The sequence below is a fragment of the Grus americana genome, chromosome 1 (assembly GCF_028858705.1).
Source record: "Grus americana isolate bGruAme1 chromosome 1, bGruAme1.mat, whole genome shotgun sequence".
Classification (NCBI taxonomy): Eukaryota; Metazoa; Chordata; class Aves; order Gruiformes; family Gruidae; genus Grus; species Grus americana.
Window position 1 is genome coordinate 77,923,610 of NC_072852.1, and position 27,337 is coordinate 77,950,946.

Here is a 27,337-nt window from a genome sequence, read left to right on the forward strand (position 1 = left end):
TTCTACAGAAGACTGGATGCTTCACGCACCGGTGGCAACATCAGTTTTTGGAGGAAAAAAGATGCTTGTCCATCACGTGTGTTTCAGACTTACTCTTTCAGCACTGACACGCTGTATTGTGAACGAGGCTTTCAAGAAAGAAGTCACTTGAGTTGCCAGTTGAAGTAGGGAGAGACCTAGTAATTACAGATGAATTTCCCAACTTTTAATTCCTCCTGCTCCCTCTTCCTCCTGATACGAAACTGGATTTGTCCAAAGTTGCCGACAGCATCTCCAAGTATATCTTCCTTTTGTTTTTTACTTACTGCATTTCTAAGTTGTGGCATGTGCTTCTACCGAGGTAAGAAGGTACTCTGGGGCTTTGCTCATTTGATGTAATGTGCTTGTTATCTGCTTAGAAAATACAGTTAAGTGTGCCCTTTGATTAACAATTTTGGGTTACGTTCTCAGTTACTAAGAATTCACAGCAGCTGGAAATCTGTTCTCAACCCACTTTCCTTTATCCCATGTAGCTCATGAAGAACCATCAGTTCTTGTCCATGGCGTGGAGCTGAACACAAGAGTCCGTCCCTTAACAGCGTTAAACCAGACCAGCTTAATTAGCGTGGCTGTCTCCTGTCTCGTTCTGGGATGAGACATTTCATGGAAGACTGTGGAGTTGCTTTTTCTTTCTGGAAGAGTTAACATATATAACTGGTACCCGAAGGAAACGTCCAGGGAAACTGGTTGCTGTAGGGAGCTTTTCCTCTTGTAATCAACGGACGGAAGGGCAGCAGCACTGCCTAGTGGGGTAACTCTTGTCTCAGATGAGAATTTTGGGCCCTGGCGTGGCTGGCTAGCTCTCTAAGGACAAGTGAGTTAATCTCCTCCTGCCTAGCTTTCTCCTTCTGTGGGGTAGGTAGGGTAGTGCTCATCTGCTTTATAAAATGCTCAAAGGACCATGAGTAAAAGGTATAATGTAGCATGAAGATTTTATCTGTTGTTGGCTGTTTTGTTATTACGCGCAAAGAAAAAGCGCGCTCTGAGCTGCCCCAAAGACGCAGGCTAGCCAACAGTCGTGCCGTGCAGTACCATGGAAGAACGACCGTATCTTTCTTATACTTTCTGGTATGTCAGGCGTTACAGGACCACGTGTTTCCTGCATTTGTATTTCTGTTTACTTTAGTCTCCAGCAGGGACCAAGCGCGTAGACAATGAAGTTCCGGATACGACTCTGGTTTCATTTTTAAGAGTAGTCGGTACCGCGCGGCGCAACTTCCCCCTTGCGCGCTCTGCGTGCCTCGCGCTGCCCCACATGGGAGGCTGCAGCTTCGGCGCAGGGCGCTCCCAGCCTGCGGGTCAGTCCCCTCGCCCCGTAAACTTCATCACGCCTGCTCTGACGTCTTGGAAGAGCTTCTGCAGAATTACTAAAGGACAGAATAGTAAGTTTGGGAAAAGACTCTTTCGGGCAGTTTATTTATTTATTTATTTTAACTGTAAGACTCCCTGTGTCCGCATGGATTGTTCCTGCTACGATGACATCTTTTCTGATGATAACGAGCAAAAATCGCTCTTGAAAGGTCTGGTACTAAACAAGGAAGTAAAAGTAAGTTTTAAACTGGGCACACAATGCATATTCTCTCTTTTTTTTACCTTATTTATTTTTTAATTCTGATTTTCTGAAAGCAGAAATTTTACTATTAACATTAATATTCCCACTTGGTTTTTGTTCCCTCCGTTGTGTGGTCTATTTAGACAACTGTCCCTAGGAAATGTGTTTGAGCTAATGCGGAGTAGGGCTTTTGTCTTTTCATACAGGAAATAAAACAGTTGAAACAATTTGGTAACATCGGTAAGTGCCTTGTGTGTATTCTACAGCTAGTTTATATGCCAGAGACCGCTTATTAACGCTCATTAATGCTTTATATTGTATATCACGGATATCTGGGAGCCAGGATGTGTGAAGTCTCATGGAGGAAAAGTGAGCTGATCTGACCCAACTAGAGAATTAGTTGTTTTATCAGTAGTTGTGGCATTGCAACGTGGTGCGATAGTTTAGCTCGTGCCCTAAGAAAAATTCACTCATCGGCTGCCTCAGCAGGTGGCACAGGAGAAATAAAACACCTCCTGACTTTGAAACAGACAAGCCTGTACCTCTGTGACGTTCTCAGAGAATGAAGGACCAAATGATGCCATTTCATTTGAACAGTCAATAATTAAACCTCAGTTTTATTTAAAAGTGTCATCGTGAAATGCCTCTACAATCAGTGTTCAAGCAGTTGTCTCCTACAACGATCTCTTCTCCAAGTACTGATAAATAACGTGTGCAGGAGGATGGAGGCTGGAAAAAACAGCATGTCAGTCACAGCTCTGAATAGCAAATTTGAACAATGGGCTGCAGAGGCTGGTTGCAGCAAACATGGAAGCTTGCGTGCAAGACCCAAGTCTTTCCATCCCTTCTTATTTCTCACTAAATAGCTGACACCAACTAGGTGTCCCAACCCTGTCGTGTTCCATTTTATGTTGTTTCTGCAGTATGTTACTCTTTGAAAGGCTGCTGTCTAGGACCGAGCCTCACAGAAATGCAGCTTGCCACATGAAGGACTGCTCACAAATGCTAATTATTAGTAATAAGCAATGAGTCCTGTTAAATGCTAAGGAACTGCAGTTCTCAGGCTCTGAAAGGGCTGTGGGAAATCAATGTCGATAAATGTGAGGTGAAACACATGGGGAGAAAAAACAATACTAGCTCTACAGATAAATGATGGGCTCTGAGTGGTGTGTTGCTATTTAGGAATAAGATCTTGGGGATATAATAGATAGTTCCGTTAAAGTGTCAGCTCAGCGCTCAGTGGTGATCAAAAAAGCAAGCACTGTTAGGGATGAGGAGGAGAGGAATGGAGACCACCACCATGCACGTCTCTAAATCTGGGCAGGTCTGGTTCCCAGCGCTTCAAAAAGGCTGTGATAGAGTTCAGAAAAGGGCGACCAGGATGATCAAAGGTACTACGTAGAGTTTTCCCCGTGAAGGATGACTAAGATGTAGGCTGTGCTTCCTCAGTTTCAGAAAGAGACGACTGCTGAGGGTGTAGGACGGTAACACAGTAGTAACACAGAGTGGTATCACAGTGATGTGGAGAATGAGAATCGGTCTCCCTGGTGCTGGACGTGGTGGGGAGCTGCAGGGGCAGCTGGCAGGTGGCAGGTCAGGGAAGCAACGGGAGGTGGTGCTTCACGCGAAGTAAAGCCGCGCTCTTCAGCTCCTCGCTGCTGAACGGTGGGAGATACACGTATTCCAGGGTGAACGGGAAGTCCGTGGGAAGTAAACGTGTTGACACCTTGACACCAAGACCCCAGTTTTGATTTAGGCAGGCTGAGCTGCAGGCTGTTGAAGTGTTTTAGGGAAGTATCCCTATATGCTTTCTCTGTTTATGTTGGTTGGTTTTCCCCCCCCCCCCCCATAAGCTTCTGCTTTTGGGTGCTGTAAGGGACTGCACACTAAGCAAGCTAGTCTTACCCAGTACAGCAATTTTAACACTCTGACTGAGTAGGACACACAGGACTGAGGCCTTAAGAGGGTATTAACTTACGCTATTGCAAATTCTTAATTTCAGGCCTTTTCTTACAGGCATCCAAATTTTAAAGAGTGGCTTTTGATGTTTGGGTTCCTTGGCCAAACAGAGACCACGGATGCAGCAGGCAGCACGCATCACTTTGATGTGCAAATAGTCAAAGGAAGTAAGAGAGACACAAGTTGAGTATTGCAGCAAAGCTGAGTTAGTGTAAGTTGTGGTTTACACAGATGATTACAGAAGACTTACCAGCAGGACTTCCAAGGCATAACAGCTGTCAGAAACCTAATTGAAAAGTAAGTTGTCCTTAGGTTGCTCTGTATTAATTAACTCTTCTCTCTCAGTTAATTTCACCTGGGCAGTCTTATCTCAGATAGTTCAGTTGTTCCTCAGGCACTAAATGACTCAATTTCTCCTGTCTTATTTTACCAAGAACCTTTTTAGAGACAGCATTCAGTTTTGCAGCCACCATAGTGAAACTTAATTCTCTCGTGACCCTTTCCCCTAGTGGCTTGCTGGGAATTTTGTACCTAATTTGTTTTACCACATTGATGTGCAAAAGCACCCGATCACTATTTTCTACCAATATTCTTGGCTTGGCAAAATCTGTGTTAAAATACATGTTTGTAATGCAATTTGACTGCAGCCTTTACTAAATATGTTGAGAGAGAGCCTGCAGAGCAGCACCGTGCTGTTTGGCATATAAAGCTATCAAGAAGAGACACGTCACTGTGGAGATCTTCCGTGGGCAATGTGCAACAGCATTGGCAGAGACTGCCCTGCTCCGCTGTGGTTGTAGGGCTGGGTCATCGTAGCATCTCCCTTTGGGCACCTGCGGTAGCAGCTGAGGCTGTCTCTTTGGTAACAGAATGGAGGTGGTAATTGAAAAATGCGAGCCAGGGCTAGACCCTCATTTCAATGCTCTGGATTGCTCTTTAAAGGTGCCGCGTCCGCTCGTTATGTAGGGAGCCTTGTGAGACAGGGCTCCTCATACGGGCATCTCAGCTAGACAGTAGGAGTCCTCTCCTGTGTGAACCTCTAACATGGGGCATCTCGCTTTCTGTTAAAAAGGAGCAAAAAGAGTCAGCCTCCCCTCTCCTACAGTGGCCTTGCAGCACTGAACTTCAGAGAGAAGGGAGAGTGTTTCCCATCCACAAACAGGTAGCGCTCCCAGTTAGAGAGCAGAGCAGCAGTCCATCCCGCCGGGTATCCTGCCTCCAGCAGCAGCTGGGATTTGATGATTCAGAGGAGTGTAAAAGATCTTCCTGGTCATCATACTGCTGTCTCCTCTGCTCTGGTTTTCATAGATTGTAGGACTGTTGGGAAAGATGAGGTCTCTTACTCATGCTAGTACAGATGCTGCTGTGACACAAACCATACACTGCCATGATTGTCCAGGGCTGAGAGCCATGATTCCTCTGTAGTTCCTTCACCTCTGCAGACAATGATTTCTTTGTACAGTTCCAGTATACAAGTCTGATTTCTTGCACTTAAATCAACATACAATTGGTTTAATAAAAAGCCATCTTACTTCTTGTATGGCTGGATGGCCGGGCCCAAAGAGTTGTGGTGAATGGAGTTCAATCCAGTTGGTGGCCCATCACAAGTGGTGTTCCCCGGGGCTCAGTACTGGGGCCAGTTCTCTTTAACATCTTTATCAATCATCTGGCCGAGGGGATTGAGTGCACCCTCAGTCAGTTTGCAGATGACACCAAGCTGGGCAGGAGTGTTGATCTCCTTGAGGGCAGGAAGGCTCTACAGAGGGATCTGGACAGGCTGGATCGATGGGCCGAGGACAGTTGTATGAGGTTCAACAAGGCCAAATGCCAGGTCCTGCACTTGGGTCACAACAACCCCATGCAACGCTACAGGCTTGGGGAAGAGCGGCTGGAAAGGTGCCCAGTGGAAAAGGACCTGGGGGTGTTGGTCGACAGCCAGCTGAATATGAGACTCATCTCCGCTTGCATGCTGGTTTGAGTCATGGTTGCTAGAAGAGCGGGAGATATCATTGCCAGCCTCTTATTCGTTGATAGTTGCTGGTGATAGAGATGAATTTCAGCTGAGCGTTTGGTAAGAGAGCATGTATAGATGGCTATGCAGCCTCTCCACCCAGCTCCGACAGCTCCATTCCTTTCTCTGACTTCTGCTGCCCTCCAACACGACTCCTAGCTGTTTTGGAAAACCTCGCCCATAGTTTTGCGTTTGTTGACACAGTATTTTCACCACTGTATTGTGTATTGTCCTGTTGCTTTCATTTGAGGACATCTTGGTTGGGAAGAAAAGTCATTCTCCAATCTGTGTTTAAAATAAAAAAAATCTTTGAGAAACCATGCAACTTAATCTAACATGAAGATGGCATTGTCTACCCAGAAACATGTCATTGTTTCCCCACAGCTATACCAGCTGGTCTAATAAAGGAAACTGCTCATATTTATAAGCTTGTCTCAGTAATTTAACTACTATATTTTTGATTTAATACATCTTAATTATTGGTCCTTTTTATAGCAGATATGCATTGATACCTAGAAACTTTTAATTCCAATTAAAATAGGATTTTACTAATTTAATTCAGATGAAACAGAGTTAGATGGAATTAAGGCAAGTTTTAGTACTTCAGGGCTCTTTTCCTACATTTCGATGATTAACAGAAAATAGGAAAGTTCTTTTTATCTTCTTTTTCTTTACACACATTTAAATAAATTTTCAGATTTCTTTTTAAAAGCAATGCACCACTCATGAAATAGTAACTGGGAAAAACCCTTCAGTTTGTTTGTTTTTCTTCTTAGCACTAATTTTGAACTTACATGCCTTTACTTATGTTCCTTTTCCCCCCATATTTTTTACCAGTTTACCAGGAGTGAGAAAGACAATGGATCCAGACTTTTTAAATGTGTTTACGCAGCCTGCTGCACTTAATCAACTCCTAGCTGAGAATGTCATCGCTCAAGGTGTGTACCTTATGAACCAGGACAGAAAAAGGTCCAAAGAATGACCTGAAGAACCAAACAGAAAATGTGCAGTACAAATGAATCGTATATTTTTCAGCAGTGGTCCCATGGTTTTATCAGCAGTGAGTAAGCTCTGTGTGTGTGATTTGGCTGCTGACTCTCTAGAGGCAGATCGTGAAGAAGCAACATAAATTCTAGCTGGTTCTTTAACTGAAATTTAAATTTCACACATAAGGATCTGACCAAGTTTGTTTTCCTCTTTCCAGGATTGTCCATCTCAGATCTTACTGATTTGAATTACATTGAAGCATAATTTCCAATAGCAGTTTTAGTAGTCCCATATACTATCTTCTTGTTCATAAGGAGCCAGTTAAAATAAAAAATGACAGTGTTTCTCCATATGGCAATTAGTGCTATTTGGTAATATTAAACCGATAACAGATTTTACAGCAAACTTGCGTTAGTCACATCTGATAATTGTAATGGATCTTGTTTGCTTCCTTTCACAGGTGAGAAGAGGAGACTCATAAAACCGACCTCAAGCAACAACCCCAAATTGGAAGAATTAAAACTGGTACCATTTCTTTTACTATCCTGTTTAACCCTCACCTCAAGTTCTTTTAATCTGTTGTGTTAATGCTCAGCCCTGTAAATTACCCAACTCTCTACGGACGGGGACGAGCTCTGCTTTTGGCACTTGGGCTGCACACAAGTAAACCAGAGCTTTTGCTTAAGCGCAGCGCCAGGGTGCCTGGGGCCATACAGGACCCAGCTCCAAATGCCTGCATCACCCCGGAGTGGTCACTGCTGTGTGTAAAGTGGAGTGTAGATTTAAAAACAGAGTTTCTTCTTATGTGATACCTCTCCTAACTTGGGACATGCGGATGAGCCACACTAGAAGTACCCAGCTGCTACTTCATTGGAATGATAGTGTAATAGCAATGAGAGTCCACCTGGAACAGTGGACCATGACTGAAAGCAAACCCACGTCAGCATTTTCTGTGACTAAAGAAGGATGTTCAAATACGTGCGAGTTTGCTGCCCTGATCCCATGGTAACCAGTTGCTGGGCTGATTTACAACGGCCTTCTGTCTTGGCTACTACCTCCCGTGGCAGCTGGCCGGGCTGCGATGCAGCCTGAGGAGGATAGCACAGAGCAGAGGGAGAAGGGATGAAGGGTATGCAAGTCACCAAGAATTCGGGAGAAAAGCTTTCAAGTTGTTGCATGGTACATTGTCTGCTTGAGGTACCTGTGAATGATGAATCCTATTTCACGGGAAAGTACTTTATTTCCAAGTAATTTTGAAAATCTCCCCTGTGCATTCAATCACCGTGTTTCTCTAATGGTGCAGTCCCAGGGAAGGCTAGCACTCTGAAATTTCCTGGAAGAAAAGTGGCGTGTCTTTTTTGAGACCAGCACTTCTTGCATTATGGAGATACTAAAATTGTTATAAATATTATAAAAACCAGCTTAGGCTATGTGCTGATGTGAGTACTATATGGCATTCATAAATCCATAAATATGCGTGTTTCTGTATTATGTTTTCTTAAACCTTCATGCACGTTTGATCAAAAAGATTTAATTTTTGTGTCAAGCTTTCACAATGTTTTTATACAAAAGAGAAAATCTGAAAGGCGGTGCTGCAAAATGCAATTACGTTGTCTACAGGGATACTGAATTTGTTCTTTCCAGACTGCCAAAAATGAAGAGCTTTCCTCAGTTTAGGAAGATTTCTGTGAGCTTTAGTGCTTAATCCGTTTCCTGTCAGAGACTCCCGAAACTGTTCTTCACTGTCTAATTTCTTTCCTTTGGATGATGATGAGGTGGAAATTGGGTCCCAAGGGAGGTAATCCTCCGGGTGCCCATCAGTGCCACTGATTGCCGCCTTGATCAAAGGAGTTGATGGCTCCTCTAGAGGAGCGATTGGGGTGGAGGTGGGGACAGGGAGGTATCTGCAAGGGAAGAATAAGGGAAGCAAAGAAACTCGCTTGGGAGAAAGACTGTTCCACTGCGTTTTCGTTTTGAGGTGGCTTTGGGGAGCCAGGGGCTGTGAAATGGCTCACTGTAGTTACTATAAATATCGAACTGCGTGTGAGATAGAAGATGGTTACATTTGGAAGCCAGTAGCAAACTTCAAGTATTCCTTTTCTCCTTTCCCTATTTATCCATTTTTAGATGCGACACCCTGCTCCGCAGCTGAGCGGGGCCCCAACAACTGGACCGCAAGCAGAGCTGTGTGAGCTGCAGGCTGTGCCCGTGGCCGTGTACAGCTCAGATACCAAACGAGGAATCTCGTAGATGCGTAGTCAGCAGTACTTTCTGCTTTCCTGAATTCCAGCTGGGGGTACAGTTACATTTGGGCTACCGCTCTGTCCCTCGCGCATCTAAAGCTTCGCCAGGTCTCAACCTGCAAGCATTAGTTGAGGAGCACTAGAAAATTCTTGTTACTTCTTAGCTGAAGAAGTGTATTGCAAACACTTTGACAGCTTCTTGGTTCAGGCAAGTGCTGGGGTCAGGCATTTTTGTTTCTGGTGTGGTTTCAAGCATCTCAGATATATATATACACACAGAGATATTTCAAACTGCTTTTTACATTTTTGTTAATATTGGCTAACTTACAGGTATCTGCTATGAATTTTCTCCTCTGTTTACAGTGAATGAGAAGGATATTATCCACACCACAAACTCCAGACACTCACTTGTAGCAATAAAAGCGATACCCATCCCTCTTTCGAGAGGTTCTTGGTAGCAGCCAGCCGGGGCTACTTCTTTTCACTTCTGCTTCAGCAGGTCATCTTCCCTTTCTATCAACATAGGTGGGTAAAACACGTCCTTGGAGAAGCGCCGAGGAGCTCCTTTGGTCCTCTCTGTAGGAGCACAGTGCTTAAGGAAGGGGCTGTGGGGCCAAGGGATGTAACTGGGAAGGTGGTTCCTTTCCCGTTGCAGCCAGCCCTTGGCTTCCTGAGCAACTTCCCCTTGCAAAGGCAGGAAGGATATTGGAAAGGGCGATGAGAAGACTGCCGTGTAAGAAAGTGAAATAAACAACATGCTTCCCCCTCCTTCCCCCCCCCCCCCCCAAAAAAAAAGGTATTTTGAGACAAATTCATACCAAATTGCAGAAAGAAGAAGAAAACAAAAATAGGAGCGGAAAGGGAGGAGTGCTAGTAACATGGATGACTAGAAACAAACAGCAGGATGAGTGAAGACTCTTTTTTTACAGACTTTTGTCTGATGGTTGAATTTGTGTGAATTCTGTGCTGTCTAATGAAGGCAGGGGTTGGGAAGCATACTCTGCAGCCTTTTCCCTGGTGGAAGTGGGAGTAGGGTCTGTCTCTTCACCTGTATAACTATTTCTACAAAATTCATAGGAAAGTAACTTGTGAGGCGTCTTTCTCACTTGAAAATTAGGAAGAACTAACTGATGCTTAACTTCCCTTTAGAAAACAACCAAAATGCGCAAAGGAAGTGGAGGCTGAAAGCAAACCAAAGATGTGAGATAAGGGACTAAAGAGAAAGGTGAAATGCAACATGGCACTGAGTGCTATACTGTCTAAACAACAAGAATATAATTGCCAGCTGCTTTGTTTTCCTCCGCAGTTATTGATCGACTGGATAAACACAACTCTGAAAGAGGAACACATAGTAGTTAAAAGCCTGGAAGAAGATCTGTATGATGGGCTGGTACTTCATCATCTTTTGGGTAAGCTGCTGCTTTGAGTTTAGCTCGAAAACACATCATGGAGGAACTTCCAGATCAGAGAATAAACCTCACAAATCACAATGGCAATGATCTCGCTAACAGAGAAAGCACTGCACTGTGGACCATCTGTGATAACTACAATTCTGAACAAGTGCCTGATGATCTGCTGTCGTTTTTATAGAATTATTTTTCTTCTAAGAAAGTATTTTTACCTGCTAGTTAACATAATAAAAAGGTTAAATTTGAAGTGTGAAATTACAGTACCTCTGAAGGGAAGGAGGGCTTCATAAGCACAGAGGTGACTTGAGATGCTACCAGAAACATTGGATGGAATCAGCACTATAATTTGTTTTCCTGCTTTAAAAAAAAAAAAAAAAGTTCTAGGTCTAAAGCACTGAGCTGGAACTGATGAAAATCTAAGAGGCTTTCTACACTACAGGGTGTTTGTATAAAGATGTGACCTCTTGGAACAGCCTCTTGGTCTATTTCTATTTCTCCATCTCTCTTGTCTCTACTTCATTTTTCTTTTCCCTTTCACTCTCTTTGGGGATGTCTTTCACATCACATCTTTTCACCAAGACTGAGGGCAGCAGCGTGAACAGGATTGGCTTATTTTCATAGTTTACTTGCCTGAGCAATGAGCTGGGCTTTCTTCTATACATATGAGTTGATGTTGCCTTCATACACTATCTACAGGAAAGCTTCACTCATCGGATTCCTGTAGCTTCCACTAGGAAAAGGAGGAATGTGGAGTGCTGGGGTTGGGGGATGATTCTGCAAGGAATTACTTGAGTCTTCTCCCTTTTGCAGAGCTTCACTGATTTTACTGAGGCTTTCAGAGAGCGCAGGAGTTTAACAAGGCATACAGCTGTGGGATGTGGGTCTGTGGAAGCTGTTAAGTGGTGTCGATCATTTAAAACTAGACTTTGTGTGCTTTGCTGTCATTTTATGTTTCTGATGTATTTTGGGTTTTTTGGGTTTTTTTGGTTTTTTTGTTGGTTTTTTTTTTTCTCTGTGGTGGTGTTAAAATACATCCTTCTCCTTTCCTATGTGCTCTCTGTCAAAGAAAACCTAGGATCTCTCAAGCTGGATGTTGACAAGATCGCATTAACAGAAAAAAAACAGCGACAGAAACTCACTGTGATTCTGGAAGCTGTGGCTAAGTGTTTGCAACTGGAAGAAAGTCAGCTGAAATGGAGTGTGGAATGTAGGTGCAGAAATGAAATTGGAGAAAATTATCCATCATGGGGCTTCCTTTGCTATAAGGCTGCTATGAGGCGAAGGGGTGCTAGAACAGTAATTAAACAACCTGTTTTCAACTACTAGTTGAATCAGAAGTGAGACAGGAATATCTGATCCTGACTGGGTCATGCAAGCTGCGCCCTCTAAGTGTGTTGCTTGTGCACCACTTCACAACCCTCAGTGTCCATGTGTATGTCTCACAAAAAGGACTTTTAAGGTGTGGTATTACTGAACTATGGTACTATATAAACCCCACTCCGATGCCCCACCTGTGTTATGGCCCTCCATGACTTTGGGATCCTCTGCACAGGGAGAATTTATGATATTAGAATGAGGTTTACTTGTTTTGCACACTAAACGTTGTTTTCTTTCTTTACATGGAATAGCTATCTTGACAAAGGACTTGCTGAGCACACTGCATCTTCTGGTTGCAATAGCAAAGCACTTTGAACCCAAGCTGGCCATGCCTCCAAATGTTCAAGTGGAAACAATCATCATTGAGGTAATTATAGTTTCAGTATTTGTTACAGTAGATCCCAGAGACCTTTCACAAGACTAATTTGCTTAGAATTAGGGAGATGTTTGTGTGCAGCTGTGTCGTGGTTTAACCCCAGCTGGCAACTAAGCCCCGCGCAGCTGCTTGGTCACTGCCTCCCGGTGGGATGGGGAAGAGAATTGGAAAAGTGAGAAAACTCGTGGGTTGAGATAAAGACAGTTTAATAGGTAAAGCAAAAGCCACGCATGCAAGCAAAGCAAGACAAGGAATTCATTCACCTCCTCCCATGGGCAGGCAGGTGTTCAGCCATCTCCAGGAAAGCAGGGCTCCATCGGTTGCTTGGGAAGACAAACACCATCACTCTGAATGTTCCCCCCCTTCCTTCTTCTTCCCCCAGCTTTATATGCTGAGCATGACATCATATGGTATGGGACATCCCTTTGGTCAGTTGGGGTCAGCTGTCCCGGCTGTGTCCCCTCCCAACTCCTTGTGCACCCCCAGCCTCCTCGCTGGTGGGGTGGGGTGAGGAGCAGAAAAGGCCTCAACTCTGTGTAAGCACTGCTCAGCAATGATGAAAACATCTCTATATTATAATAAAAACATCTCTGTATTATCAACATTGTTTTCAGCACAAATCCAAACCATAGCCCCAAACTAACTACTGTGAAGAAAATTAACTCTATCCCAGCCACAACCAACACAAGCTGTGGAAGAGATAACTTGTATTTTCTGTGAACTGTGCCTTGTAATTTCTGAGTTTGCTGGACTAGACTGTTATTTTGTTACCAGTTCAGATGCTGTTTCTTTAAAAGGGTAGAAACACTATGCTGGTTTTTTCTCCGTGATCAAAAAAAGGAATGATCCAAACTGAAAATAATTGTTGATCTCTGTAAAGAAGAAAAATTAGAAATTCTGCTGTTACTGTCTCTAAGTGTTTTAAAATAGAAGCCTACACCGGTTTAATGCTGAGGTTTTCTTTCTTTAGGGGAAGCGAGTTTTCATTCCCCTTCCATTGTGGTCGCATTTTGGTATTTTTCTCTACAAGCTGAGATCTACACGCTTTCTTCCTCTATTTTGTTTCTTAAAGTCAACTCCGGGACTTCAGGAGAACATCAAATGTCCCACAATTTGAGATATAATTGCGAATATTAGCACCATTGTGTTACAGTTTTAACAGAGGGTTTGCAATTCAGTGGTGCTGGAAGCCCAGCGCAGGGTCTGTATGGCATGACCTAGCGCTCTTCCCTCTTTGGAGGATCATAACTGGAACGAAGCATGCCCTTGAGCTACGTGTGTCACTTTAGGAGGAGGTTTAAAAGCATCCTGGAGGGACAGCTTCTTCTGGGGCTTGGTTCTGCAAAGGTAGCTGTTGTGGCCCCATCCCAGCTGAGCCCTTCAGCAGAGGAGTGGTCTCTCTGGTATCTAATGGGAGTCCAAATTGTTGCATTGCTGCCCACGCTCCTCTCGTGTGGGTCTGACCAGTGACAACCCAGATTCTGAGGAAAGCAGCCCTCCATCGAGTGCCTTCTGGGGCTGCGAGTGCCTCAGCTGCACGGAAATTGGGGGGGATTGTCTGTGATCCGCAGGATTGGAAAGGCTGTTAACCCCGAGAGAGAGAGGAGCGGCAATGGAGGCAACGGGGTTGTGGTAGTGAGCCGGTTCCCCGCGGGAGAAAGCAGTGCCCCTGATGGGAATGGTAATCATTAGGTCAAAAGTGAGGAAAGGCCACGAAGGCACAGCTCAGAAGAGGGGTCGAGGGCAGGAAGGGGGAAATGTTGAGGAAGCCCAAAGGAGACCAGAGAAGGCCTGGCCTTTCTGCAACACGTACCTGCAGGAAGGACCTGCCCTTGACCCGGTGGGGCTGGATGTGCTCCTCTTCAGCGATGAGTTGACCCAAAGGAGTTGACTCAGCATGTAAACGGAGGGTGTTTCTCACTGCCTAAAAGAGGAGAGCAGCAAACACCAAAGAATTTTCTGTGATAAGAGATGTTTGCCAGGTGCCTGCATAAAGCAGCAGGCATGCCCATCCTCTCCTGTCTCTTCAGGCTGTCAGTTGGGTTGAAGCACTGTTTTTTTGATGTTTTGTGGAGTACTAAGGAACAAAGATACAAGGACAGAAGCAAACATCCCAGGTGACTTCAGAAATAGTAAGAATTGCCAACCTAAATCGAAGCAACCCACCAAACCTAGGTCCTCTGCAGGGGTGAGTCATCGATGGGTGGCAGGCCATGGCGTGAGGTTATTATAAGTCAGAGGTGACCACCTCCAGTGCTGTAAAACTGAAGAGTCTGTAATGCAGAGAGGTGTGCAAGGAAATCATTGCACACGCAGAGCAGCTTGATGCATTCATCAAGTCTCCAGAAGAACATGCCAGCCTCTGAACGTTACCAGCTGAGGGACCACGTGCTTCTTCTTTGGCTTGCTCTGGTGGAGAAGTAGGTAACTTCTGGTTGAAAGAGTGAAGAGAGCAGAAGGAAGCAGCAACCTCTCAAAGTGCCTGTGCTAATTGTACTGGACTTCTTGAATAAATGCCCTCTGGTAATCATTTAAGGCAGCAAATGGGACATGACAGCCTCATTAATGCTTATGGATTTTTTTTTGTGTAACATAACCAAAAATATTTATTGTCTTTTCAACAGAACACCTCCAGAGGATTAAAGACAGCAAATGTGGTGGAATATATTACAGAAAACAAGTAAGAGGGGATATATCTGGTTTTTACACTGTCAATCAGAAAGGAAATATTGTGGGTGTTTTCCCCCTTAGAAAAAATAGCTGGGATCATGATGATGGCAAAAAGCGTAAACCCAGGCATGCATATGCATGCAAACTGTTTCTCTGATTTCTTTCCTTTTTTTTTTTTTTTCCTTCTTCAGATTCAGTATTATGGTATAATACCCTTCTTTACTCTTTATATAAACTTCTCTAAAATAATGTGCATGGCTACTTCTGAGGCTTAATGTTTGCCATTGCCATGGAATATAATAACAAATATAATAATAAAAATCGAGTACTGTAAATTTACCTGTTCCAGACTAAAGTGGAAATTTCCTAAAGCCACAGTCGTTTAAATCTACTTTTACTTTATTGCTATTGTTTCATTAAATAAAGAGAAAGGAGGCAGTTCTTTTCTTATTTTACTGTGAAAGAAAGGTTTGAGCTTGCTGAGTTTGTGAGGTACTGTCATCATTGAATGAGTTAAGTAGTAGGACACCATTTATATACTGAGAAAACATGGACATCATTCCAAGAACTAGAAACAGATTTTCCTATCATCTTTTATATGCTAGAACATCTTCAAACTTTAATATCATGAGCAGCTTATTGGAAGAGGATATTAAGGATTGTGCTTATAAAATAAATGTTTATTGGTCTGTGGGCCAGTTAAAATCTCATATACTTCCAAGAGCCTATACAGATATACGGCATACTTAAAAATGTCTGTTGGAAAGTTACTCTGACATAAAGTTAATGGTGCTTTGTACTGTATCTCCTGCTTTACAAGATAGCTGATGGCCCAGATAAGCTTTGTTTATGAATAAGATTAGTTCTGCTGAATGCTTTTTCTAATTCTTGCTTTTTATTGCACCTTTAGAGAGAATTTAGAAGCACAGTCAAGTAAGTACTGGCATTTCCAAGTTCAATGTTTTGCTATTATGTGCTATTATACACCACATTCTGATCCATTTTTACCTCATGATAAAATCGGTATGCTCCCACTAGAGTTAATGGAGATTCATGGATTTGTCGTGGTTTTCTCCAAATGTCTTCTGTTAATATGTGTTCATATCAACACAATATAGTTTGGAAATTGGATGGTCACTTTGCCCGTGGCCTATGGGCAACAGATGGGAGGTGAGACAAGAAATGAAACAGTGGGTTGATGACCCAACAGAGAAGACCTGGCTTGGGGCAAAGTATTTCTTGGATTTACACATTGACCTCATTCACTGTTGGAACTATTTATGAGCATAATGGCTTGAGAATTGTGCTTCTTGTTGGTACCAGTTTCAATGTAGTTTTGCTTTCCACAGTTCGCAAATGAGATTTTGAAATCTACTGGTGCTCAATTATGGATGGCAGCTCAGTAAAACTGACGTCTCCAGAGTTTTTACCCTTAGGGCTTTTGAGGGCTGTGAGACATTTGAGGTGAAAAATGTCCATGTGCGCAGAGCCCGCGGAAAGTCTGGGCGCTGCTCAATCTTCAGCATGAGCTGCTCTTCCTTGCTGCAAAGGAGCATGTTGCTTCCCCAGGGAATCAAGGCAACCGTTTTAATTCTCTGCTGTGCCCTTTATGTTAGCATTTTCATCCTTTGCAGAGGTGCAAACTATATCATTTAATACATATTTATCAGTTATTCCACTGAGTGGTCTCTAGTGTGGGCTGAAATTGTGAAGGAAAAAACCCAACCCTGTAATTAGGTGTTTCTTTCAGTGGGCTGATTTTGCTGGGATGAGAAATCTGCAATTCACTCTTCAAAATGCTCTATTTTTGACACAGCTTCCTTAACAAAGAGAGAAATCCCAAAGCGTGGCTCCAGAAGAGGGCTCTCTCGTTTGCGAGACGGTTGCAGGTTTCAGACTTGCTCAGTGATTTGTTTGATGGATTCACGTGTTCCCTGACATTGCTCCTGCAGCAACCCCCTAACAGGGAGAACGGAGAAATCCGAGGAAATCCTTTCGCAGCGGAGACTTCTCTGTTGCTGGCTTTTGGGAGGAATCTTCCTTAGGCATAGCTGCCTTTGCTTTCCTGCACCATAGGAACTGGTTCTCCGTTTAGTTATGCTGCCAGAGCACCCTTGATTTTTAAGGGTGTTTCAAAGGCTTTGCTCATGCTTGAACCAGAGCAGCCTTGTGGCCGGGTTACCGTGAGGAGACGTATCCTGCTCTCGCTAAACCTGGGCAGAAAATGAAGGTGAAGGTGGACCTTCACAGGGACTTCGGTGAATCTCGTTCCCTTGGGAATCTTTAAACTCGTGCGAGTTCTGTGGTGCAGCGCTGCCGGCACCGGCTCGGTGCCTGCCTTTAAACTGGGCAGCAGCACTGGTCGGTTTTGGGGGCTGTGAACGTTCAGAGGAAGGGCAGCGCCTCCAGACCCAATACCTAGTTTGTGGTTTTTTTGAAGGAAGAAGGCTGCTTCTCTGCAAATTTGATGTAACTGATGTTTCTGTTGGGGGAGAGCGGTAAAGTTTATAGCTGCTCTTCTCCGCTTACAATATTTTATCCCAGAGGTTCAGGGTTAAAAGAACAGAACTGAAAAGACATAAATTGCAGAGATGCGAAACTTTGCCATTGCTCAGGCTGGTGGCAGTACAAATCTTGAGAACCTCTGCAGGTGAAAATTGCGGAGCTGAATGAAGTAAATTGTTTTCCCTGATGTAGTCAAGCTGAAGGGAAGCCTGTCACCTTGTTCTCTGATAAATACAAAAGCAGGATTTTCCCCCGTCTCCCTACAACTTTTCCTCTTTGGCTTATAAGGCATGAACACCTTTCTCCTTCTGGAGCCACTTTAAACCTCTGATCTGGCAGTTATTCCAAATAATACCAATTAATGTTGTTTTGATACAGAAGATGATGCCTTTGATGAATTATTTAGCCGTGCTCCAGATAAACTGGATGCTGTAAAAAAGGTAATTTACTTTTTTAATATACCTCAAAATTTGTAAGGTAAACCATAATTCATGACTTCAATGAAAAAAAGTTATCTTTTCTTCCACCCTCTCCTCCCCTTCTGTTTTCTTTAGGTATTTTTGCAATTCGTCAACCGGCATGTTGGAAAATTAGGAGTAAAAGTGACAGACATCGAATCTCAGGTAGCCGGCTCTAAGCTGCATGTTAACCGTGTTTTGTCAGCCATTTGAGTGTTTCCTCTCACCATTAGGATTCCTCCTTTTTCTTGTAGTAATTTGAAACTTGGCAAAATAACAATTATTTCCAGCTTCAGGTTAAGATATCAGGCTTCAGTCTCTGAAGTTTCGGAAGCTAATAAGTAATGAAAAAAATATAGCTTTGTGTTGAATGTTGCCCTTGTAATGCTACAAGGAATAATTTTCAGAGTCTGCCCGCTTCCTCTGAATGCTCTCCGTCGGGATGGAAATAAAGGTGTTCCGACAAACCGAAAAGCCAAGCTGATTGCTGGTGCTTAGTGATTTTTTTAATGCTGGATTTGCTTCACGGTAGGAAGGCCTGATTTTCATTACGTTTCAAAATCCCATCCCCTGAACTTCGAGGTTCTTTGGAGGCCATGAGATGGCAAGAGGAGAGCTCGTTAGGCACCTTGGCGTCACCTCCCTGCCCGCCAGTGCAGAGCGGCACAGCCCACCTCTGCTGCCCTCCGCCGCTGCCGCCGCCGCCGGGGAAGGAGGACGGCGGCTCGTGCGGAGCTGGGGAGCAGCAGCATCTCCCTGCGCCTCTCCGGGGAGCGAAATGAGCTCGGCGACGTCCCTCGTGGCTTTTTCTTTCTTGCAGACGCGCGCGCAAATAACTGCTGGAGAAATCCACCCCACGGCTCTTGCTTTGCTCCAGGCATTCAAAAGCTCGGTGTGGTGGCGGTCCCCATGATTTATGCCATGCGGATGAAAAGCGGAGCCGTGCTCCGGTGCTCTTTTGGGTTTTCCTGGTGGGAAATTGTGAGAAAGGAAGTTTTGCAAGTGTTTTGCCATAAATCTCAGGCACTAGGCACAATTTTCTTTTATTTATAGTTACGTGTTTGTCGCTTGTGGTTGTCTGCAGTCTCTTCGCATCTGGAATAGTTTGTTTTAATGGCTATCCTTTTACAAGGTCATATTTTTACTAATATGAACTTGGGAGCCTTATGTAACTAAATACAAAATTGACTGTAGAAGAGGTTGAGGGAGCTGAGTCATTAGGTTGTCTGCTTGCCAGAGTACCCTTTAAATTCCTTTATCGCTAGAATGGCATTTATTGGAGTAATTTACTAAAAGCCAACGTAATAAATAATATTGAGATCTTTCTTCATCCAGTTGGCAGATGGAGTTATCTTACTTCTGTTAATTGGACAACTGGAGGGTTACTTTCTGAATTTAAGGGATTTCTTCCTGACTCCAGCCAGCACCACGGAGATGGTAGGTTGTTATGTAATTACTTAGAGCTTGAGGCTTCAGACATCTTGCGTATTTAATGCTTCCGTATGTCAGTGAAGAGCTCTGCCTCGTGCTTCAACGACTGCTGCCGCGTATGAAGTCATATGCATGCACAGTGTTTGCAGGACGGTGGTTTGGGACGGTACAAACGCACGCACCCGGTGCTGTTAAAACACCTTGGAACAGGTTGGTGTCTCCTTCAAAATGAGTTGTTATCTCATGGGAGGCAAGCTATCGTTACTTGCATTTATTTGGCAGATACGTGCTTCTGAAGCCTTCCCATGAAATACAGAGGGTCTGTGTGGCGAGGAATTGGTATGCTATCTCCTACAAGTCTGTCCTGCAAAAAACATTTTTAGGTGGATGACACCTCTTGCATAGCAGAACTGGTTTCCTTATGCTGTCCTAAAAATATACCTTAATCAAGACATGACCAGAACATTTTGAAGGCCCCCTCTGTGCTTAGGAAGCTCTTGAGAATTTACGTCTTTTCCTCCCCCGAGGCAGGGAGCTGTAACCTACCCAGCCAGACTTGCTTGGCTCCTTTTTCAAGCTCTACCAGGCAGATTTCATCAGTGCTTTAAAAGAAAAAAGGTGGCATCAGCCAGAAGGTAGTGCGTGCTGGGCTGCCGGTGTAAATGCCTCCTCCACAGATCTAGGACATTGAAATATTTTGAATTTTTTATTCAGAGGAAATCAATGAATTTTTTAATTATTATTATTTAAAATTTCATAGATAACCTTTTTCTTTTTGGATCAGCCCTATTCAAGCCTCACAGATCTCTTTCAAGAAATGAGATGCCCCTACATTTTAGGTACAAATCAGAGCTCAGACTTTCTAGTTCTTACCCTGCCTGTGGCAGTCACTGGCCTCAGAGAAGAATATGATAGGGTTGGGTACTGGTTCGGTACAATTCTCTACATCCTAGTAATTTCATTTTAGCAAAGTTACTTCCAAGTACTGGACTTATTGTTGAACAGTTTGCCGAAGTGGTATTTACCATTTGTTTTTCCTCTGATGTTCATTAGAAGATGAAAAGTGGGATGACAATATAACTAAAAATATTGAGCGGCCATAGTTCAACTGTCATTTGTACATACAATAAGTCTTTCAATTCCCCTGTGCTTTCTAACTCCCTGTCATTTTAGACGTTAATTGGTACAGTAAAGTATGAAAATGTAACCTTTGCTGAGATTTAAAACATGTCATTTGTGTTATAAAAATGGTGACAACCACACACACCGTTATGATCGGTGCAGCACATCAACTTTCATTTAAGGTGAAAGTTTGTGATTCAAAGCTGCTACGTGCACCTCATGAATCGCAAGGAGGGGAAATTGGGATGGAAGCAGTGATAGTGAGGAGGAAATAGAACCAAGAAATAGAGAGGGCAGGAGCCCATGTTAGAGGGACAGGAGGGGTGAGGAAAGCAGGAGCAGAAATTCGGGAGGTGACCCACTTACAAGTGCAAGAAGGCAACGCTGCACATGGGTAGGTTTGTTGTTGGTTTTCTGGGGTTTTATTACCAAAAAAATGAGGTTTACGAGTAACTGTAAAGAAAGTCCAGCTCTGGGTGCTTATGTGTACAGAAAAGTATGTATTCTGAGGCAAAGAACATAATAATGAAATAGGTCAGGCTGAAATTAGGTGTGAGCTTGTGCAGTCAGGAGATGAAGAAGATGGAGGGCCCTTGTGTTTATTAAAACTGTGAACTCGGTACTTCTGCCAGAACAGGACCAGAGCTGAAATGTCCCAAACATCCTGACCTCTGTCCGGTTGTAAATCCGAGAGAATTGTCCAGCTCTTTTGAGTCTGGAAGCGCAGCTGGATGAAACAACTTATTTTTCTAGATTGCCTTTCTTTGGTAATTATCAGTATTTTTGTCTGAAGATTTAGCTTGAAATCTGCCTGTTATTGTTCCTTGCAAATCTCATAAGCATTACAGAGAGGGAATTACCTGTGCTGGTTCATTATGGAAACATTTGATTTATTCATTCCGATCAGAAAATTGTGTAGATCTGTATGAGGTTAAGCTCTCCAGTCTGCTGGCTATCAGAGGAAGAAAACAAGCCTGAATCCAAACTGTCAGTCTCAATTACTTGTAAATCAGGTAAAACATAAATCCATTGCTTCACTTCAGAGCACACAGTTTTTGCGTGGCTTGTGTGTGGGGGACCCCTGTGCTTATTGTCAGAAGATAAGAGGGAACGGCACGGCAGCAGTTATGATGTGCCTCCCGAAGGATAAATTGCTGGGTAGCCTAAGGAATGTACGAGGAGACAATTTGAAGTTCGTTCAGGACTTGTTGCTTCATTAGAGGAAGGGAGCTTGCTAATTACCAGCCAAGTAAACAACTGCCCTTAAGCTGTAAGAAGCTACTAATGGGATTTTATATTACTTTAAAAAAATCATTCATGACTGCTGCATATGTATGCGATTCTGCTTTTATGTGGGGAAGGGAAAGAAAAACAAATGAGGAAAAAAACAGAAAAAACCCAACCCCAGCCTTCATTCATAGACGTGCACTTAATTTCTCATAAGTAATATTAAGGATATCATCACTCCTGTTATTGTGTATAGACTTCTTAATATATAAAAGCATAAACTTCTAGCTCACAAATATAGCTGATCGCAAGATTTCCTATCTTCATAATTCTGAGTGAAATATAGAGAATTTTTTCCTTATGTAGTTTTCGTTTTTTCCGAATGCGGTAAGCATATGCACATTGTTGAAGAAATAGAAATAAATTCCATGCATCTATTAGATGCAGTCATGAATCTAGACTGTTTTCCCCATGGAAATATCCATTAACACAAGGCTTTCGCATGTAAGGTCTATTTTTAAATAAATAGATTCTTCTGCCCACCTCATGGGATACGTTTTGTTGGAGATGGATTTTACATCCAATTTTATATGATAATTGGTAGAAATTCTGAAGAGCCCTCCATTGAAACTAAGGAGATGAATATGAGTACATATTTATGAATCAGTATCTTACTTCAGCTAGTAGAGAAATACATTTTAAAGCCTCCCAGCCACTGCACCGTTGGGTGGAAAATATTTTCTGTTATATTGATCTCTCTCTCTCTCATACCAACAGCTGCACAACGTTAACCTTGCATTGGACTTGCTGACAGATGGTGGTCTTCTGAATTTTTCTGTGAACTCTGAAGGTGAGTCATGACATGCAAACTCGTCCGGACTAGAATTGTTAATATCTTGGCTTAGCAAAAGTTAGGGTGATTGAAGAAAGTAGGTTCTGCAGTGTGACACTGACGCATTTCATTATATGGCTGCCCTCATTCAGAACGAATAATAATAAAGCTGAGAATTGTCTTGAACAATCTTTATTTCTACACTAAAAATGTTGGATTGTTATAAGTTTAGTAACTTTACACTAAACTTAAACTGTTTAATAAGTCAATATTTGTTAAAGATTTAAACCAGTGGCAGCTCCTAGGGAAATTACAGCAGCTGAGCTAGAAAGCAAGCTATTTTCCTATCTCGTAAAAAGTTTTAGTGCATTAAAAACAAGCTTGTTTCATGTGAGAGGACACCTTGCACAATATGTCTTGAAAATCAGAAACACTGACGATCGCTCTATTCAAACCCAGAAGAGCTGCTGGGTCAATCTCCTGAAAGTGAAATTCATACGTTTTCAGTTGATATTCTGCCTAGTTGTAGTGGTTTAACCCCAGCCGGCAGCCGAGCACCACGCAGCCGTTTGCCCACTTCGCCCACCCCGTCCCTCGCTGGGATGGGGGGCAGAATCAGAAGAAAAAGATAAAACTCGTGGGTTGGGCTAAGGACAGGTTACTGGGACAGCAAAGGGAGAGGAAAACAGCAACTACGGTACTTAGAATATACAAAGTGGGGGGGTACACGATGAAATTTGCTCGCCCCTGGAACCCAATGCCCAGCCGGTCCCCCCAGGTAGCAATTCCCTCTCCCCGGCCAGCTCCCCCCTTAGATACTGAGCATGACATCATATGGTATGGAATATCCCTTTGGTCAGTTTGGGTCAGCTGCCCTGGCTGTGTCCCTTCCCAGCTTCTTGTGAAAATTAACTCTATCCCAGCCAAAAAGCAGGACACTAGTTCAGACCTGGGAGCTGAACCTTGATCTCCAACATCCAAGTGAATGCTTTCATTGCTGAGTCAATGTACATGCATGTTCCTCTCTCTTACCCATCACCAAAAATGCCCCAATTTCCTTTGGATGAGTCCAATTTTCCAATTAAAAAAATACTCCACAGAGACATTTTTGACCAGCTCCTGGTGGCATGAGGGATGTGGCTACCTTAACGGATGGTGCTGTGGCTGCTTAGCCTGACCTCTTGCAGGTCAGGTAACCTCATCCCATCATTCCTCCATCAAGCTCAAGAGCTTGTTGTTGAATAAGGAAATCAAATCTTTATTAAAAATAGAAAGTATTTTCTCTTTGTCTATTACTTATTCATAAGCAAGTGGGTGCGTGTGTTTAGTACATAGCCCATGGCATCATGGAGAGGGAAGGACAGAATTTAGGACTGACTTTGGTTTTTCTTTTGGGTTTTGTGGTTTGTTTTCCCCCCCCCACTACTGCTTTGGTGATGTTGGCAGTTTGCATGACTGGCATACACGAATTGTAAGCTTTTTGCCATATTGCATAGAGCTAGGTGTTTGGAAAGCTATTTATGTTAACTTTGGGCAATCTGCGTGAGCTCAGGTCTCCATGCTGAGATCCAGCTTTTGTCTGAAAGGAGTTAAACCCTTGCTTTCTTTCCTTCCCTCTGGCTGTTCTGCACTGCCTCAAATACAGAGTGGATCAGTGTAAGATATACTGGTGCCAACATCTGCAAGTCCTTTAGCTTCACTGGGAAAATCCGCAGCTAGTGATTGAATTTAATATCATTTAGGGGTACTTATTACAGCCACACTATTCAGATTGTTCAAGGATCTCATTTACTACTGTTTCATTTTTAGTCTTTCTCCCGGTGATTTACAGCACTGTAAGAAGAACGGTAAACCCTCTAAATCAGTTACTCCCTTCCATTGCAATTATTAAATACAAGAGGAGTTTGTTTAGCCAAGAACACGGAAGCTGAGAACTAAAATTAAAAAAAAACAAAACCCAACCAAAGAAAAAACAGCCAACAGCAGAAAAACATGATGGAAACATTAAAACATTACAACTGAAAAATAAAGTGTCAGGTAATTCCCAACAATGATTCCTGCCATAGAAGAATCATAAAAAAACCTAAAGCTGTAAAGTCCTGTTAAATTGTCTACTCTGTTCTCTGCTAGTGAATGATTATTTCTTACTATGCATTATTTATCCTGTCTTCCAGCAAGATAGTGCAGTGAAGGTCCCTTTGCCTAAGTTCATGAAATAAATAAACAAATTGCTAGCTCTGTAGTTACCGTTTTGCTTCTTGTAACAAGTAGATTGTCTAAGTTCGCGTTATAATTGCGGAAATGTGGAAGATTGGCTTTGGCAGTTGCAGTCTATTTCTGTCCCAGGAACTGCTAATACTTCCCATCTGGTTTTGTTGCTTCTGCTTTGTGTATCCACAGATATTGTGAACGGAGATATGAAGAGTACAATGCGGATTCTCTATTGCTTGTATTCCAAATACAAGACCAAAGAAACATGAAGAGCAAGGCCAAGAGCTTGGGCTTTTTTCCCCTTTTTTTCTGTTTTTTTTTTTTTTTTTTTTTTTTTTCCCTAGCATGTCATGGTCTGATTTGTGAATTCCTGGCTCTGTTCGCCACTGTTTATGTGTGTGCATTTGTGTTTGACACTTGCAGTATTAACGTTGTATATGCAAGTACGTATTCATGCAAGGTTTCACGTCTACAGCCTGAGTAACTGGAAGTATGCGTGTGTCCAGGGTCAGTGTACTGTGTAATTCTGTGGCTGTAGCTCTTGCTCCAGACCCTGTCTCTTGTTCTCTCTAGCTCCCCTAACGCTGCAAAGTGCAATGTGTGTTTATTCTAGACTCTGGATTCTTTGCTTCTGGAGATGAATTTGGAAGCTATTATTGCATACTCCCCGCTTCCCTGCTTCTGATTCACTCTGGAAAGTAGAGAGGTGAAAGACCCACCACGGCATCTCTGGGAAGACTGCAGACGCACTTGAAGCTCAAGTTCAAAACCTTCTTTAGACAGGTGGTCAGCTGTTGTCAGACAAGAAGATATGGATTGGACACCAAATGAACAGGTAGCAGAAATGAAATCTGAACTTATCAAGTGTTTGATAAAAGTTTCGTCATTTGCCTGTTTGAATACAGAAAAGGGACCCAGAATAACGTGCCGACGTGGGACTGTGCAGTAACAGGGATCTCCTGCACAGCTGTGGAAAGATGCCCTCATTTCCTTGCTAAGCTAATGCCAAACTGTGGCCAGCTCCAGCCTGTTGCGGCCCTAACGTCACGTGTGACTAGCGGGAATATTGATTCCTGTGTCAAGCAGGTTATAGGAGTGACTAACACGACCGCGCTTTCTCTCTGGTAAGAGGTGGATCGATGCCGGCGTCCTCCGCAGCCGGTGGCAGTAGAGGCCATCGTGGACAGGAGTAGTGAAGCTCTCAGGTTTTGCTACTTACAGCGTACTCGTGCTGTGGGGACTTTCAAACTCCTCTGAGACTCTTCTTAGCTGAACTTGTCTGGCGATCGTCCCCAAGGATCCCATCAGCTCCCTCTGGATGCAGCGAGGCTAGCTGCAATTTGTTAGCTGTCACCCTCGGACTTTCTTGGGGGTCTTAAATCAGAATTCCTTCAAAACCTCCATCTACTCTCTTGACCTTAAAATTATGTCATGTTTGTGTTGCATAAAGCTTGAGATCTAATTAAAAAAAATAAAAAATGTTTTGATATTATTTTGGCTTCCATCTAAACTGATTTAATTTCCTGTCATCAGTGACTCTGACATTTGATCTCTGGTCTGATCCTCCATCTGTGTGTTGAGGGGAAACCAAAGCTCGCCTAGTGCGAGTGCTGACATTTACAGATGAGAATTTGTTGTGTCTACTTGTGGATCACACAGCCTAAGAAAGATCCTTAGATTGCAATGCTGATAACTCTTTGAGTCCTGCCTTCGAAAACGGTAATACTGCACAGCTGCTGGACGAAAGAGTTCTGCAAACTGCCCTGAGCCTAATCCTTTTTGCACCAAGAATTGCCCTGTTATGTTTTTACAGAGAAAAATCCAATGCGTGGTGCCAATGAGCTACAAGAAGATCAGCTTGCTTCCCTAGCAAATGTTAGTTGTGTGTGCTGTTTCGAATGATTTAAGTCAGAAATACTTGTTTCTTCATCTGCAAGTCTCCATAGGTATCTTGCTTTATTCCTTAATGGTCTTCAAACAATTGACCGGCAGACGTGAGACGTTTGTTCTTGCTTCACAGGTCCCTGCCGCTGTTGCTGTAAGATGGCAAGTGGATTGTAGAATAAATAATGACTGAGCAGATAAAACCAGGATGTGGCTTGTGGAGAGCAGGGGCGAGGGGCCAGGAGGGCGTTTGGTGGTGATTCGGTGGCAGTGTGGCCTTTTCCACCAAGGAAGCCAACCTGAACGTCTTCCTCAGTGCTGGTCACCGGAAGTTGTTTGCAGCGCGTGACCTTAGGCATAACCCAGAGGCTATGAAAAAGTCAGTGGTGGAGGGATTAGCTGGTGCTGCCCTGGTTAAGATGGTTATTACTGCTCAGGGAAACAGTTGGATTTTTCTCTGCATGTTCTGAGTTTTGTGGTCTGCTTCTGCGGCATAAGTAAATCCGGTGCTTGTACTTCTGCAGATTCCTGCCAGGGAAAGTCTGGTTCTTGATATTTAATAAAAGAAAGGGTCATATTCCCTTCCAAACACCAGCTTGCCTAAGCCTGTTATGAACAAGTCATTCTTCTGAAAACATACAGGGGAAAAAAAAATGACGGCTAATGTGCTTGAATCAAAAATATAGCGAGACCAAAAATGAATGTTTTAATCTGTTTTTTATGCTGTGAGCCAATTTATAACATGTTTGATGTCTCTGAATGCTTTGATAAAGAGCCTGTGTTTGATTTCTAAAACATGCTACAGCATTTTACTAATCCATCATACAGGCACCCACTCCATAAACTGATGTAGAATATACAAGCGCACTATTTACATTTGAGATGTAGTCACAGACTTGGCATAGTTTTCATAGTAAATATAAAGTGACAGCTAAAAAGAATATTCCAACAATATGAAACTCGGGGAAAAAAGAAATACATATTATTGTTCTCAGATGTTACTTTTGCCTTACGTCAAGATAACCTGTTTCCCTTTTCTCTTAT

General features: G+C 43.2%; 1 protein-coding gene across 3 annotated transcripts; it reads left to right on the top strand.

Annotated features, from left to right (window-relative positions):
• Positions 1-1,250: 1,250 nt before the first annotated feature.
• Positions 1,251-27,337, top strand: PARVG (parvin gamma). 3 transcript variants are annotated; one of them, XM_054812628.1, is made up of 13 exons: positions 1,251-1,421; positions 6,399-6,499; positions 7,009-7,073; positions 10,098-10,200; positions 11,267-11,407; positions 11,829-11,944; positions 14,578-14,633; positions 15,534-15,556; positions 17,507-17,568; positions 17,683-17,751; positions 18,922-19,023; positions 22,144-22,216; positions 24,599-27,337. In XM_054812628.1, the coding sequence occupies exons 2-13, from the start codon at positions 6,421-6,423 to the stop codon at positions 24,676-24,678; spliced, it is 969 nt and encodes a 322-aa protein (XP_054668603.1). In that variant the 5' UTR covers positions 1,251-1,421; positions 6,399-6,420; the 3' UTR covers positions 24,679-27,337. The 3 variants fall into 3 exon arrangements, with proteins under 3 accessions (XP_054668603.1, XP_054668586.1, XP_054668595.1); XM_054812611.1 differs by having other exon boundaries at positions 25,023-25,907; XM_054812620.1 differs by having other exon boundaries at positions 17,510-17,568; positions 25,023-25,907.